This window comes from Saccostrea cucullata, unplaced genomic scaffold (assembly GCF_032062105.1).
Source record: "Saccostrea cucullata isolate Sc308-1 unplaced genomic scaffold, CSIRO_AGI_Scuc_v1 ctg11373, whole genome shotgun sequence".
In the NCBI taxonomy this organism is placed as follows: domain Eukaryota; kingdom Metazoa; phylum Mollusca; class Bivalvia; order Ostreida; family Ostreidae; genus Saccostrea; species Saccostrea cuccullata.
Genome location: NW_026932464.1, coordinates 1 through 16,226, shown reverse-complemented (window position 1 = coordinate 16,226; position 16,226 = coordinate 1). Strand labels below are relative to the sequence as shown.

The following is a 16,226-nucleotide window of genomic DNA, read 5'->3' as shown; positions in this document are numbered from 1 at the left end:
ATTTCTTTCATTGAATATAGTTCAATTTGCATTGTAGAATCCAGATTTAATGTTAGAGTTTAAAAATGATGGAGAATTTCAGAAGTAAAGGTCCAGACCAAAATCTGCCCAAAAGCTCAGGATCGAACCACCTTAAGAGAAATGTTTTCTCCTTTTTTGTAGATAAAATATAAGTAAGCATAAAAGTATGTAGTCCTCTTTGGTACAAAAGTTATAAATCACTTTCTTAACCCTTTCACGTTCGTATCGGTCAATACTGACCGATAAGCCCTCTTTTTTCTCACATGTTGCTGAAAAAAATTAATAGTTTCGCTTAGAATTAACGGATTTCAAAAAATCAAGTATCATTTTAATCGTGAGACTCTGCAGAATTTAATGATGTGCAAAACAATTATGAAATGTAAATATTTTATGTCATAATTAATGGTTTATTGATATAACTGCGAGAAAAAACTCCGAAATTGTGATTTTTATTGATGTGCGTTTTCTACAACTTTCCTCGTTGTTGCAAAAAACACCATATTAAAAAGGGTTAAAGAGCCGGATAGAAGAGTAATCCGTTTTAATGTACATGTTTATCTATTAGCTATGCTAATTCATTCCAATACCCTATCTCCATTTTCCATTATAGGACATTGCCTTTCTAAATTGAGAAATAAATTTACTGTTACACTTGACCTAGACGATGATGATACTAAACTTCTCACTAAAAGTGAGACCATGGACACTAAGTGCAGACAGTTGCTATCAAGTGTAATGGAAAAGTTTCTTTTGTGTAAATTACAAGTTTTCGACACTTCCCCCCCATTATTTTACGCCATATCTACAACTAATCGATTACTGTTCAACTATATGTATTGGTGCATATGAAAAGATATTGTCATATCTCCATGTTTACATGTAAATAAAGAATCCATGAATATTATTCAGTTGAAGCCAACAGATATGGTTTTCATACTAACCAGCAATCAGATAATCATACATGCTTGTATATCATTTTCATGAAGTTGCTACCTTGGCATCAAATTGTTTTGTAATATACATGTAGCTTACATACAAAGACATCACGTATGCCTGATATGTCTTATAGCTTCTTTTATGTTGTCTGATTATAACCATCATTTACACCATTGAAATTTCTTGAGACCTCAACTTCCTCATACCTCTGAAAACTTCGTCTAACAATTTTTTAATTACTCTCTGTCGCGCTTCGGTCATTTATTAGAATCATTAAAATCCTCTTTTAATGTAAAACGCATCAACAGACAGGCAAAAGGAGTTCTAGATAAATAAAACGTTGACATATTATTACATCATTTCCTGTGAAGCACTTATCACGGGCATCGATCAGGGTCATATTCTGTCACTAATTCAATTTACGACAATCAACAAAAGAAAACTGATTATTTTACGACAAAATTATGGGATATTTTCTGATTATTACAGCATGTTTCCACTGGGACGCGTACTGAAAAGTTCAGAAAGATAACATATTCAGTAATGACGATTATGTAAAAGAGTTTGCGAATATAACAAATGATATTGTCTGCACTAATAGAGTATTGTATGTAATTGGCAACAAAGATGCGAAAGATATCAGTATCTTGTTGACAAGATTTACAATAGGCAATAAATTTATAGTTTTAAGGTGATTTAGTTTTACACAAAAATAACAATGCTACGGAGTTCTAAATATTAATGTCTTTAATGTGATAGACATCATCAATAAAATTTATGTGAAATTTGGCACTCTGATTTATTACATGTACTTTATTTAAGGTAGACATTTTTAGAATTTAATTTGCACAAGAAAAAAAAATCAACTCTGTTTTTTTTTCTCTATGTCTCCACTTTATCGGATTGATGGGCAAAAGTTGTAATAATAATTGGAAAATGACAAATAGGATTTCTTTAAAAAATGACCTTATAAAATCTCCTTTTTGGTTAATTAAGACATATTTTGAAGAGAATCTTGAAAATTATTCTTTACACCAAAATAAAAACAAAAACATATGTTTAGGACATAAATGTACCACGCCAAGCCCATGGTACATTTAATGTAGCTGCAGTTCTGTAGCTCTCCGAAAAAAAAAATATTGATAGACCGGAGAGCTACAGAGCCACCCATTGAAAAAACTGCATATTTATTGCGCACAAAAAAATGCGCTCGGTTCTCGATTTATTTCTCCATGTTTTTAAAGCTGTAGTCTCAAAATATTACTAACCGTGTGTTCCTAACATATTCTTTGACTCTTTCCACAACAAAACATTCCTCATAATTGTTGTTAATACTCCTCCTGGCCCTGATATTGCAATCATCGGACATTTCGCTTATTTATACTGCCATTTTGTTTTCAAAGATAATTCGGTCAAATATGCTTCGTTCAGATGTCAGCTACGAAAGAACTTGATAGAGGAGAGAGGAATTTTTTGAAATCTTCCAGTTTTTGCAATTGAGGTAAGAATTTGGTAGAATTAATCAAGAATCGAGCGCACTTTTTTGTGCGCAATAAATATACAGTTTTTTCAATGGGTGGCACTGTAGCTCTCCAGTCTATCAATAATTTTTTTCGGAGAGCTACAGAACTGCAGCTACATTTAATGTTAATGGAGATCTAACAACCAAGCCTTGTGATGTCTTTAATTTTTCAATCGTGAACTTCCCTGACTGTTGCAGCAATATACCCTCACCACCTGCTTACGGGGTTTATATCTCTCAGCTGATGCTATAGGCGAGAGATGCTCTATGTATTAAAAATTTCTAAAACGAGGTAAGTTATTGACAAACAAGACGCTGAAACAAGAATATCAGCTGTCTAGTTTCAAGTCATCACTTCCTTAATTAGTTATATTTCGGATTTCGTCGGATTTCCCTCTATTTCGATCATGACGTGGAGCACACGGCGGGTGTGACCGGTGGTACGGAATTCTCACTCCTCCATGGTACCTGATCCCACGTTCGAACTTTGCTTGCTCTGTTCCAATTTTGGTATTGTTTGGTAGATTTTTGATCTAAAATACAGTTCGTTACCTCAATTTATTTCATTTCATTATTTAGGTTGCAAATAGCAGACTTGTGCATATTTCATTTTTCAGGAGATGAGAAGTGCATATTTATATCTCCATATATTACATAGTTCTCTCGAAGTTTCCCATTTACTGCTGTTAGTATACTTTTGAGGAATAAAGATTTTGTTATAGATTATTTGCCAGATGTACATGTATGTGTCTTTCTAAATATTTTGACGAGGACCAGAAATACAATACAAGTATTGTAAATCAAAATGAATTTGGTTGTTTGTAATATTTTGATAATATAAATGTCTGTGGTTGTGAAGAGTTTCTACCTTAGAAAGGGAAAGTGATATAAACATATAAGTTTTTGTTTACCTTACAGAAATGTTGTACATGTATGTACTTTAAATGAACATTCTTGTCATAATGATTATAGTTGCACATATTATGATATTTAAAAAAGTTTGAAAATTGTGAAGTTGAAAATTGTATTTATTCAGAAAGAACTAAATAACACAAAAATAGAAAGTGCATGCAATGTACAGTACATATACTTGATTCCAAAACTCCACGGAAATCTTTACAATAAATATTATAGTTCTGACTGAAAAGGGAATAAAAGTCTTATAAAAGAGGCTTCCATGACGGAGCTCTGTCAAAACCTTTCAGTAACAATTCAATTGACTAAAATGGTGTCGGTGTGCTCTATGTATGTTAAGCTGGATCAAAAAAAAAGTTCACCAAGCCTGATCACCAAAATAGAAATAGCAATAAATACATAAATGTAAAATTTAGGACATGTGCGGTGCCAGTGACAACAATTAAAATTTGTCTCATCAGTTTGCTGCAGTGTATGCATTGTGTTTTAAATGAAAATATATATGCATGTCGGCATAAGATAAAGACGATTTGGTAGGCCAGGTTCATAATAAGTTGATGAAGGTAAGCAAAACGCCAGATAGGAAAAGATAGGGCAGGACCTATGACAGGTTAATTGAATTTTATTAATGATTAGTCAGGGAGTACACGGCTGTTGTGGCCACTCGACAGTGGATGCTCGCACTTCCATGGCGCATGATCCCCCTCTGATGTTTTTGAGGTCCGAGTTTTCTTTACTCCTGCTTTGTATTGTTCGAATGGTTTTTAGAGCATTTGCTTCATATTTCATTGAATAAAACAAAGCTGGGTGAAAAAAAAAACGCAGACGAAATAAGAGGAAGACGGAATAACAAAACACAGCCGCGAAAAAACTTCATATTCCTACCTAAGCTTTACACAAAGGGAATGAAATTAAATTTGTCTTCTAAGGTGTGTTTAATTTGAAATTATAACTTCAAAAAAGAAATTCTTAAGGAAACGTGAGATTAGGGCTTTGTAAGTTTTCTAAATCTATATGTATAGCTTATCCATAATTAGGTCAATCTTCCGCTTAAGACAGAGTGGTTTGATATGTTTCACGGTGTATTTTAATATCTCGTTCCAAATGTCGCTTTGGTTTAGTTTCTTTCTAGCTAAATCTAATAAAAAGCATTCAAGTTAGACGCAAACCAAAATTATTCAATTACGCAGGCGGTCTGCACATTTAAAAGAAAACTTTATCATTTTCAATGTGAACAATTGACGTTTTATTGGTTTTAATTGACAGTTATTCAAAGAATATCGTATCCTAAAAAGAAATGAAATAGAAAGAGATACAAAATGAGTTATATGCTTTTATTTGTTCTCATGTTGGATTTGTGATAAACTCCAAAAAATGTTTTGAAAGGGGCCTCCTAATATTAACAATATTGTACCAAAAAAGATTAAATTTTTCCCTGATATTTATCTCAAGATATTTAGAACAAAAGTACTCAGTTAATAGACGGTTCTGGGTGCAAAATAAACCTATTTCTTTTAAAGGTTGACATCTTGGACCTGTTACATCGATTTTCTTACATGTCTTGCTTTGACCTCTTTCACTGATATGCCTTTGTTTTTATACTGAATTTGACCACGTGATGCTCCGTTAATAGGGCTTACGATGGGTGCGACCTGTCAACAAGATATGGTCCCTTCTCTGTACATGGAATCCGTTTTATACGAAAGCCCAGAAGGCTCATTCGAGATTCAAGTTTCGAAATACGAGATTCAAAATTCGAGATTCGAGATTCAAGATCCAGATTAACCAATCAAAAGGCTCATTCGAGATTCGAGGTTCGAAATACGAGATTCGAAATTCCGAGTTTCGAGATTCAAAATCCAGATTAACCAATCAAATGCGGGTTCAACATTTGATTACTCCCCTTTATTATGTTTTATCTATCAATAAATCGTTTAATATATTTATAACAAATGAGTCATTTGATGAAATTACAATGCAAGAAAGAGTGTTATATATAATAGAAGGAAAGTTAAATAATCATTGGATTTTTGATCAGCAAGATATACTTCAATTTATATTATGACTTCTTAAATATTAAATAAAATACATATATCAGGAATATATATATTTTTGCATTGTCTACTTTATATAAAGGGTTGTTGACATAATAATAAAGTTATAAATAGTGACTAAAGATTAACAAAATCCCCACCCCTACCCGCCGCACCTGCCAATTTTTCCCGACACTGAAAATGTTACTTTAAAAACTTGAAAGGCAATGTAGCCTTGATGAATAAAAACCGTGTTCGTTTTCCCATTAGAGGGAATACTCAGTACATAAATAAAGTTTTCAATTACTTATCTTCATCTAAGGCTTTGATTTCTTGAATTAATTACCAATTATATATACAATACAGATTGCAAATATGAATTAGAATAAATGCAGCATTCATTTTATCTGATATCAAACAGTAGATTAGTCTAAATTAGCTGCAGAACTATAGCGTTATGGTTTAATATTTAAGTCTCTGACCATAGCGTTATGGTCAAAGATTAATTTACTCGGTTTTTATTTATCAAGGCTACATTGCTTTTCAAGTTTTTAAAATAACATTTTCAGTGTCAGGAAAAAGTGGCAGGTGTGGCGGGTAGGGGTGGGGATTTTGTTAATCTTTAGTCACTATTTATAACTCTATTATTATGTCAACAACCCTTTATATAAAGTAGACAATGCAAAAATAAATATATTCCTGATAAATGAAACTCGAATTTCGAATCTCGTATTTCGAATCTCGAATCTCAAATGAGCCTTTTGACTGGTTAATCTGGATCTTGAATCTCGAATTTTGAATCTCGTATTTCGAAACTTGAATCTCGAATGAGCCTTCTGGGCTTTCGTAGTTTTATGCCTTTTTCACATATTTGTTTAATATTTATAATATTTATAATGAAATATATGGAGATAACGAACAATATTATTCAAATCCAAAAGTCCGTTAAACAATACAAAAAGGATCAAAGCAAACACAGACCTAGCTCCAAAACATCAAACACCCGCCGTGTGTTCCTTGTCTTAATCCTTTTAATCACTGTTCATTATTTTTACCTAATTGCATATTTTTGACTGGATTTGTTGGAAGGTAAAAGAATGCTGAATGAAAATGAAACAATTTTTTGCAAAAAAAGTGCCACAAAATGATTGTGTATATATCTAATACAAAATGGATCCCATCTTTTTTATGATCGATTACCTAAACGACCACATAGACACTTTAAAAAAAAAATTGTTGTGTGAACCTTTTTCAGTTTTTTTTATAATTATGCTCGTTTTTTGTTATAGAGCTGTGTTCGTGCTCAACAATAGTACTAACAATATATGTTAAAGGTACATTAATCAAGTGAACTCAAAATTAAAGATGCTCATTTCTCCATGGCACCTGATCCCACCTCTGATGTTTTGGAGGTCCGTGTTGTTCCGCTCCCTTTTTGTAATGTATAATGGACATTGAACAGCTCGACTACTGTTCGGTATCTCCACATATTTCATGCATAAGAGCCCACCATATAGATCTGCTTACTATTACGATTTTCTTTCCTGACTGTAGACCTGGTGACAAACCGATAACTAAACTATAATAATATCTTCAGCTTTTCATTGTCAACTTGCCTTTTTGTACAGTTATATTCCAAAATCACTTGCATATGTTGCTTTTATCTAACTGATGTGATACTCAAACGCATATTCCAAAAGAGAACAATTAATTTTTTTAACGGAGACATGATTCAAATATTTCGTTTTAAGTCAGCATTTTGCAAATTGAATGCCCGAAATAATGACCTTGTTAGCAATAACAACATATCATTGGGTCTTACTTTGATTGACATGCTTCCAACAGATGTTTGTATTCTATATCATTTTGACAAAAAGATTATTCATTTACTTGATCAATACAGACAGCTCTTTCTCCAAGTCTAGTGTGTTTTCAGGATTCGTTTTCTTTTTGTCCTGTTAGATTCGTTGTCTTTGTTGGATTTTGAAGTTTTATCAGTTTATTTCAATCATTTTCATTGATAATTATATATACAATTATAGACGTTGCGGAGATCTATATCTAATTAATTTCTTTTCCTTCGAATTCATCACAGGATATCTGGAGTTTTAATTTTTTTTTATTTCAATACCAAGTAATTTGTTTTTCTGTCAAAATAAATAAAATAAATGAATTTTTTGAAGTAATAAGCAAATAGTATAATAGTATAGTAGCAAATAGTATAATTATGCATGCAGGCGCCCAATAGAACATATTACTTTCATAACTTTCCAAGCTATTAAGGAGGTGTACAAATGCTGCGTTCTTTCTATTGTTTGAAAATCAGACGTCAAATTTTACTTTCCTCATACATATACGTTCCATTGTTTTTTGCAAAGCGCAGATCATATCTTTATTTCTTCCTGTTAAATCATTTTAAAGCCGTTTTCATTACATTTTATTTTTATTGGTCATTAATTAGTGTCAATATCAATTCTAGTTATAAAAGTAGGGAAATAAATAAAATATACTCTTGCAAATAATTTTCTCTAAATAACGTGGCATGTTTGCTCCCACGTATATAGCGCAATAAAGACGATCTATATCTTAAAGTGAATCAGACGCGGCAGGAGATAAATCTACATTTTTTAAGCTCTGGGATTTAAAATAAATTCTACCTTCCTATGTGAATATACAGTATGCATTTATATTACTTATGCCTATATTTTCATAATGTAATCTTGCTATTTATGAAAAACATATTTCATTAAAAAATTGGAGCGTTGAGTAGGAGTACCCAGAAGGATTATAAGTGCAGACATAATTAAATACTATGGGAGTGCATCGATTTTTCTTTTTTCTCTCTCTTTCTCTTTTCGGACCAAGGATGAAAATTAAAAGCTTCATCAATTTATATTTACCTGTGCGGACATCTAATGCTTTTGATATACGAGAAAATGAATGTCGTTAATGTGTTCGTCTGTGAATAACCATAGTTGTACTTTCTTTTCCTCTTTTCCAGGCTTTCCTGCATTTATATGTCCAGAGTATTCACCTTATATTGCTATTTAGACAAGACATTTGGATTAAGTGCCGAATCAACTAATATTTATTGTATATAAAAGCTTTTTAACCATCCATTAGCTGATAAAGTGACATGTTAATTGTGCATATTACGAAGGATGAAGTAGCGGTGTTTTTATTGTAAAAGTTTAATAGCATGGTTCGAGATGCTACAGTGAAATAATAACCTTTAAACCACGGGAGAGATTTGACAAGTATGGATCGGTGCATAGGCTGAGGTTGGAACTAATTGCCGGTCGGGACATATTCCAAAAGACATCGATCAGGGGCCAATAATTAAACACAACTTCATCATCGGAACAGTAAACTGTGAATTGAATTGGAGGCTTTTTAGAAATAAAAATTTTGCTCACAAAAACACAATTGCCTGCATTGTTAAAGAAGCCGAGATTGTATCGGAAAATAGCAATGATAAGTATCGCACCAGATTCAAGTATTTAATGACGACATAAAAGCGGCCACACAATCAATAGGAGTCTCCGTTTTTACTTTTGTCATTGTAATCGTCGGACAATGGACAATTATGCACCAAACCTCACGGAACCTCATCCCAGACAAACCTCTTGTAGCCATGGTCTTTGAAATCAAAGGGACTATCTGCTTCAAAAGGAAAAGATCTCATTTCGGGAACAGAGGTAGTTCTTGACAAGTGTGAGCGTAAAATAAATTTATTCCTTGTACTTTCTCTGGAGATAAATTACAAGATCCTTAGGTAAGGTGTAATTATTTTTTTTTATTTGTTCATTCGGTTCAACATTGACTTTGAAAATTGAATTCATATTATCCAATAATCTATTATGACTGTTAAGAATTAAAATTGTGGAGCATGCGGTCACTCTTATGGACATAGTTCGAGCGATTAAATTAAAAATAAAAAAATGTGAAAAAATGGAAACTTCTACATCCTGATTTACGTTGATTTCATGATGACGTCAGCAAAGTTTGAAATTTCAAATAATTTCACGGCCCTCGTTGCATACGACCATACAGAGAAAATGTTTAACAGATCAAATGGCAATAACGCCAGTACTCCAGGTAACGGCATGGGATACGAGGATATTTTACCAATTATGAATCCTGGACAATCTTACATAGTGCCTATCAATGGGATTGTGTCTATTATTTTTATTTTAGTAACTATCGTTACCAACATTCTTGTCATGCTTGTTCTTCTTCGGAAACACATGCGGTCACCGACTAATATCATATTAGCGGCTATGGCCCTGGCAGATATGCTTACGGGACTTTTTCCTCTTCCAATGTACTTTTATTTCTTTACGCTTGGAAATTACGTCGAATATCCTCCATACGATTGGTGTTATGTGTACAAACTATTTACCGAATATCTGCCAATGATATTCCATACTGCTTCAATATGGCTGACCGTTTTCTTAGCCATTTTAAGATATATTTATGTCTGCCACACTGATGTCGCCCGAAAAGTCTGCACCGTTCCTAATGTCATCAGAGCCACAGTTGGCATATATGTTGTGGCCACTTTAACACAAACAACACGTTTCATTGAGTCAGAATCTATTCCACACTCGATACCTTCAAAGAGATCTCCAAATAAAACAATTACAACTTGTCTGTTTCCATACAGACCATTTGTGCAAGAAGACTTGGACTTGTACTTTAATCTTATATTTGGATTTCGAGTCATTTTTATCCACTTCATTCCCTGTTCCCTTCTGTTGATTTTAAATGCTCTTCTTATCCGGACCATGCGTCAAGCCCAGCTACGACGTAGACTCTTGTTGCGACAAAATAAGAAAAATGAATCTAAGAAACTGGCTGACAGCAACTGCACGACTCTGATGCTGGTGGCTGTTTTGGGATTATTTCTGCTCGTTGAACTGCCCCTTGGCGTTATTATGATATTGTTCAGCATACAAAATACGCTTGATATTCACATATCTGAAACCAGTAACTTTTTACTTATGACAGCCGTGTCTAATACAGCTATCCTGGTGTCTTATCCTCTTAACTTTCTCATTTACTGTGCAATGAGCCGACAGTTTAGGGAAACCTTCAAAAGAATATTTACATGCAAACCTATGCCTCTGCAAAGAGAATGTTCCCACTACACGGCCGTACCACAGGAAAATGGGAAAATGCACCAAGAAGACAATAAAACAAACGTTGTAGAGATATCTGAATATAAAAAGAATGGATGATGAAGATTTTATTTTCCTCTTCAGAGAAATCCGTGATAATAAAAGCACAATATTTGTTTTATGGGTTATTTTCATATAATTATTATCTTTTTAATGTACATCTTACGAAATAATAGAAAATCATTTATATAAATAACTATGCTGGAAATTTTTAATGAAATTATGTTTTGCTTTTGCACTCGATGGTAAATTGTTTATGATAGAAAATCAAATATTATGATTTAGCATTTTGTTGGTTATGTTATACAGTAGTAGCGATCTGTATCTTTAAAACAAAAGAAATGACAAGTAACCGTAGTAGAAATTCTATTTGTCTAATCATATTGTTATACATTTCTCATAAAATCATTGTTAACCGACTGAAAACTTCCAAATAAAAAAAGTGATGTTTTTATTACTTTTAAAAGCAAAAAATTATTCAGTTGACACTAAAACCTTTATGTACCTTATTTTCTTTTAATAGAAGAAGAATAGTAAGAGTAATTGTTACTAAGAAATTCTTCTATATTCGTTTAGATGATGGTCGATAGGCATGGTTTTAAACATTATCTAGATTGTATGCAACAGAGTTATTGGTCATCCTTTCGTTTTCTTTAATATGGAAATACGCAAGTAATTAGGGTTCACAGCTAGATAGTATTGTACTACAGCTAACAATCACGTATTATTACCAGATATAAATTTGGCGAGCTTTTTAAAGAAGCTATTCAATAAGACACAAATAAGATATCCGGAGAGACTAGGAAATCAATTTTGATGAGGTATTAACGATGAATGGCCTTTTTAATGATAATTAACTATTGTATGTATTCGTAATTATTGAAAAAAAAATGTCATATTTGTTTTTATGTCTTTCCTGATCTGATTCATTTTATTACCTAACGGGAAAAAAATCAACAAATAACCAATGTATGAAGAATTCAAAATGTAAAAGTCAGCAATGTACCTCATTTAATCGCATTACAGTAAAAAAAAAAACTGTTAAAAGACATACTTATCCCGGGCTTTTAGGGAGAATCCATGTTCTCCTTCATCAAGTGTCACTCTGCATCAAATCCTGGAGGCTCGATGACCTGTACATGGCCCAACTAGGAACTGATTCTCTCTCGAGATATTAAAGCATATTAAGACGTGGGAAATAGGTTCTATTGAGGAGGGAATGTCGCAGTTCTAGACGTGACATGTATAACAGAATGGATTCAACGGCAAATCCATAAATATGACTATTTTCAAAAGGAAAAAAATATATCTTTCCACTCTCTAGAAAACTCGCATGTTATCTATTAAATGTTAAAATACTAAAGACATTTATGAAAACAACGTAATTCATCAACATTGCTCAAGGAGAGAAGTCTCAATTTCAATATATGAAATCCAAACAAGAAAGGTTTCTCCTATATTATATTGAAACTTTATGTACAAACAATAAAACCTAAAACTCATTAGAAACAAGTGAGAGTTCAAGCGTCTGCTTTTTGTTGAAGAAAAATTAATCAATTCTTGATTTATTTGGAAACTAATGATATCCATGTAATTTATATATAATTGTTTCATGAATTAAGATTTTGTTTAAAATTCTCGAGTTATCACTATCAACTGCCTTTAAAAAATAGATATTGACATTGTTTAGTACATTTTTCTAAGAAACATTTTTAAAGCACAAAATCTAAGAATTGAAAGACTCTCTCTCTCTCTCTCTCTCTCTCTCTCTCTCTCTCTCTCTCCTGACAATCACACATATCTATGTATGCATATTCTGGGTTTAGATTGTTATAGAGAGTCATAGTGTAATACTTATTTATTGATTGTGCTCATTTAGAAAAATTATGATCATTTACTTGCATTTTGTATATTTTTGTACTGTGATGTGAAAATATTATCACTAAATTATTCTGTTGTTTGATGAAGAAAATATAACTAGACAATGCTTTCGACTGTAAATACCTGCTGGCAAAAAATAAACACAGGAAAAAACAAGTAGTTTTCAAATCATCTATAACGGTTGTTTGGATACGTTTTTATTTAGTTATTGATGTATTAACATTTGGTATTGTTTGTAAACTTGTAAAATCATGTAATGCCCATAGATGTTGTGAAATACATATTTGCCCAATCGAATGTCCAGCGGCCTTATTTGCGGTTCAAATAGAAATCGCCTTTTAATAAAAGGTTCATGAATGATGCGGCAAACAAAAGCATGTGGTCTCATTTGTAATCAATTCGATGAATAAATACAGTTGAGTTTAGGAGTCTCTTGTGGCAAAGGAACCTTTAAATGACCATGAAGGATAACAACCCAGAAAAGCAGAAATATATATTACATCCATCAGAGTAAGCTTATAGGTGTTCAAAATGAAATGCACAAAACGTCGTTAAAGATAGACTTGAATGCATCTAATGAATTTCAGGTAAAAAATATCAATGTATTGAAACGTAACGTATCGGGCTTAAATATTTTATACATGTACTCTTTTATTATGGTTCAAAACATTACCTCATTTTTTCTAGCCCTGATAGAGCCAAATGCTGACTGACGTTTTTCATACTAATTGTTAGTCCATTATTTAGACACTGAATTGACGATGGATTCTTCTGTTATTTCCCGATCATGATAATAAGCACACGGCGGGAGCTCACTCCTCCATGGCATCTGATCCCACCTCCGATGTTTTGGAGGTTCGTGATTGCCCTGCTCCTATTTTGTATTGTTCTATGGACTTTTGATCTCGAATACTGTTCGTTATGTCCATATGTTTCATTACATGTTTGGACTTACTAGTAATAGGTAAAGGCAAAATATTTCGAATTGAAAAAATAAATTTATAATTTTGACAAAACAATTTTCATGATGTTTTATTTCAAGCAACTATACACGTTTTAAAAAATATTTTTTAATATAGCAGAAATTAAATTTTAAAAAAAGGGTTTATTGTTTTAAAGTTGTAAGATCTCTTAAAAAGGCGGATCCAAGGAAATTTTTGGAAAGCAGTCTTCCTGTGTATTGCCTGGAGAGTGATGTCCATCACATTTATTTTTAACCCCACCAATTTTGTCTGAGTATATATTCAAAACATTATAAGGTTTTAGATATCTTAATTACAGAATCAAATCGTATTTGAAATACTTTCCTTGTTGCAGTAAGAACAATACAAATACTAAACTTGATGCTTTCTCCCAATGCAGGCTACGATGAAAAAACTAAGGGTTATCAATCACTGATGCCAGGTCTTAATAACATACGATAGAATCTTCTGTCAGAGAGTGAAAAATTACTCTGAAAAACAAAGCCCCATCAAATAGAAACAATCCCAGTATTTGATACCACATAACTTCTGATGGCACCGTTTCTTTGTATATCAGCTACTTCATTAAATCGCAGACCTCTGACATATTTGTTATTCCTTGGTTAGATATGATGTATGACAAGATTTCCGAGACAGAAAAGGGAGACTTGGCTTAGATTTTTTGATTTATTTCTTTATTAAAGAGTTTTAATGCATACGCTCTTATGTAACTGATCATTTTGGTTGCATCAATATAAATGGAAATTAAACTGAAAAAGTGGCTTTTGTTGGATACTGAATTACTGTATTGATTTCCTTTTTATCTTGAATTTAAAAGACAAACGTTTGGTTTTAATCATTCATGTCTTTACTGGATTCGATTGATAACAAAAGTTGAAGAGTGTCATTTTGACTAAACCTTCATCATTTTTTGCTTGACTTGCAGTACACAATTCAGTTTTAGTGATAAGCGGCAACTTCTTGCACACAAGTAATCACAATCTCATATACAACAGCGTATAAACTTGTAATACCCTCATTTTTCTCTTTAAGTATAGCAATACATGTATTCTATTTCTTGACAATAATCAGATAGCATTACTGTTGGAAGTTTCCCATTTGATACTGCCTAGCTACATCTGAGAAAAATTTTTCTTTTAATCAGTTTGTACATTTAAATATGCATTTTATTCTGGGTTTTTTTCTTGCATGGAATGTATGTTGAATCTGCAAAATTTATCATGAAAAATAGAAAACCTTTTATTATTAAATTGACCTTGACTTTGATTTTACAGATTACATCACACAAATGAATAACTGTCCCCTTAGCTGTTATTAGCCGACCTATTTATGTATTTCTATGAAGCAAAATTTGTGCAACATCTATTTATGTGAAAAGAAGAAAATACGTACTTGCTGTGGCCTTCAACTCGATATATGAATACGCTGTATATCGACGAGGTATTGTCAATTAACAATGGTTATTTCCACACTTTTGTTGATATCGATATACATTGTATCCCTGTAACTTGATAACAATGGTACCATAGATTCTGACACATCTGTTTCAGATTTAGATATTTGACTTGAAAAAGACATTAATGGTAATCTAATAACAAAGCAGCTCTATGATTAACGTAATGACTTTAACTTTTCAATCGTCACCTTCCCTTCTTAATGCAGCAATATACCTTCATCACCTGCATACATGGTTATATCTCTCAGTTGATTCGATACGCGAGAGCATGTTCTACGTATTAAAAAAATTCTAGAACGAAGTAAACTATTGACAAACAAGTTGTTAAAATAAGAATATCAGAAGTCTCGTTTAAAGTCATCATTTCGTAAGTTCTATGGTCGATATAATGACCTTGTCAGCAAATACAATTTAAAAATAAGTCAAATGCTTACTGACGTTTTTTTCATACAGATTATAAGTTACGACGGCGTATTCGTGCCATTTTAACAATGTAGAAAATTTTTTTTATTTCAACGATTATGACAACGTTTGTACGATTTAAGTTCATTTGTACAATTTAATAAATCGTTTGTACAATTTGATAAATCGTTTGTACAATATATAATAAGTGGTCAGAGGTACATAATTTCTATATAACAAAAATCGGTAACATATAATAAATCGAGGTACAATTTGTTTGATAAAATGGGAAGGAAAATATATCAAATTGTTTGTACAATTTATTAAATCGTTTATACGATTTTTAAAATAAACGATTTTTATAAATCGTTTGAACATTTTAGGAAACCGCTTTTACGATTTGACATTACGTTCCATAAAAAATTTTTGTACGATAAAAAATTGGTCTGTACGTGAATAAATTGTAAAACGAGGTAATTTTTCTAATTGTACAAACGTTTTACATTCTAATAGATAATGAAATTCATCAGCAATTTATTAAATCGTACAAACGTTATCAAAGTTTACATACGTGTATTCTATCACACAGCGGTATTACCATTGTAAACCATTTATTAAATTGTACAAACGATTTATGATTTGCAGTACGGAATTTTATAAATATTTTTCTAAATTTAGGAGATAACATCAATATAACGTTCTAATCCAAAGTTTTGATTAAATATTTTCGTTATTTCCAGATTATGACAAGGAGCACAAGGCGGGTAGTGTCGGTCAGCAGGAAATGCTTCCTTCTCCATGGCCCCTGATCTCACCTCTGATATTTTTGGAGGTCCGCTCTGCTCCAATTTTGTACTGTTAATTGGACTTTTAGTTTGAATAATATTTGTTATCTCC

At 32.2% G+C, this 16,226-nt stretch overlaps 1 protein-coding gene across 2 annotated transcripts in view; it reads left to right on the top strand.

Moving 5' to 3' along the window:
• LOC134235174 (sex peptide receptor-like) overlaps nt 1-10,711 on the top strand; it is a 33,686-nt gene extending 22,975 nt beyond the window's left edge. For both annotated transcript variants that reach the window (XM_062717276.1, XM_062717275.1), the window contains one exon: nt 8,429-10,711. In XM_062717276.1, coding sequence (XP_062573260.1) covers nt 9,414-10,667 — 1,254 coding nt within the window. In that variant the 5' untranslated portion in view covers nt 8,429-9,413 and the 3' untranslated portion in view covers nt 10,668-10,711. The remainder of the gene's footprint in view (nt 1-8,428) is intronic.
• Nucleotides 10,712-16,226: the final 5,515 nt, after the last annotated feature.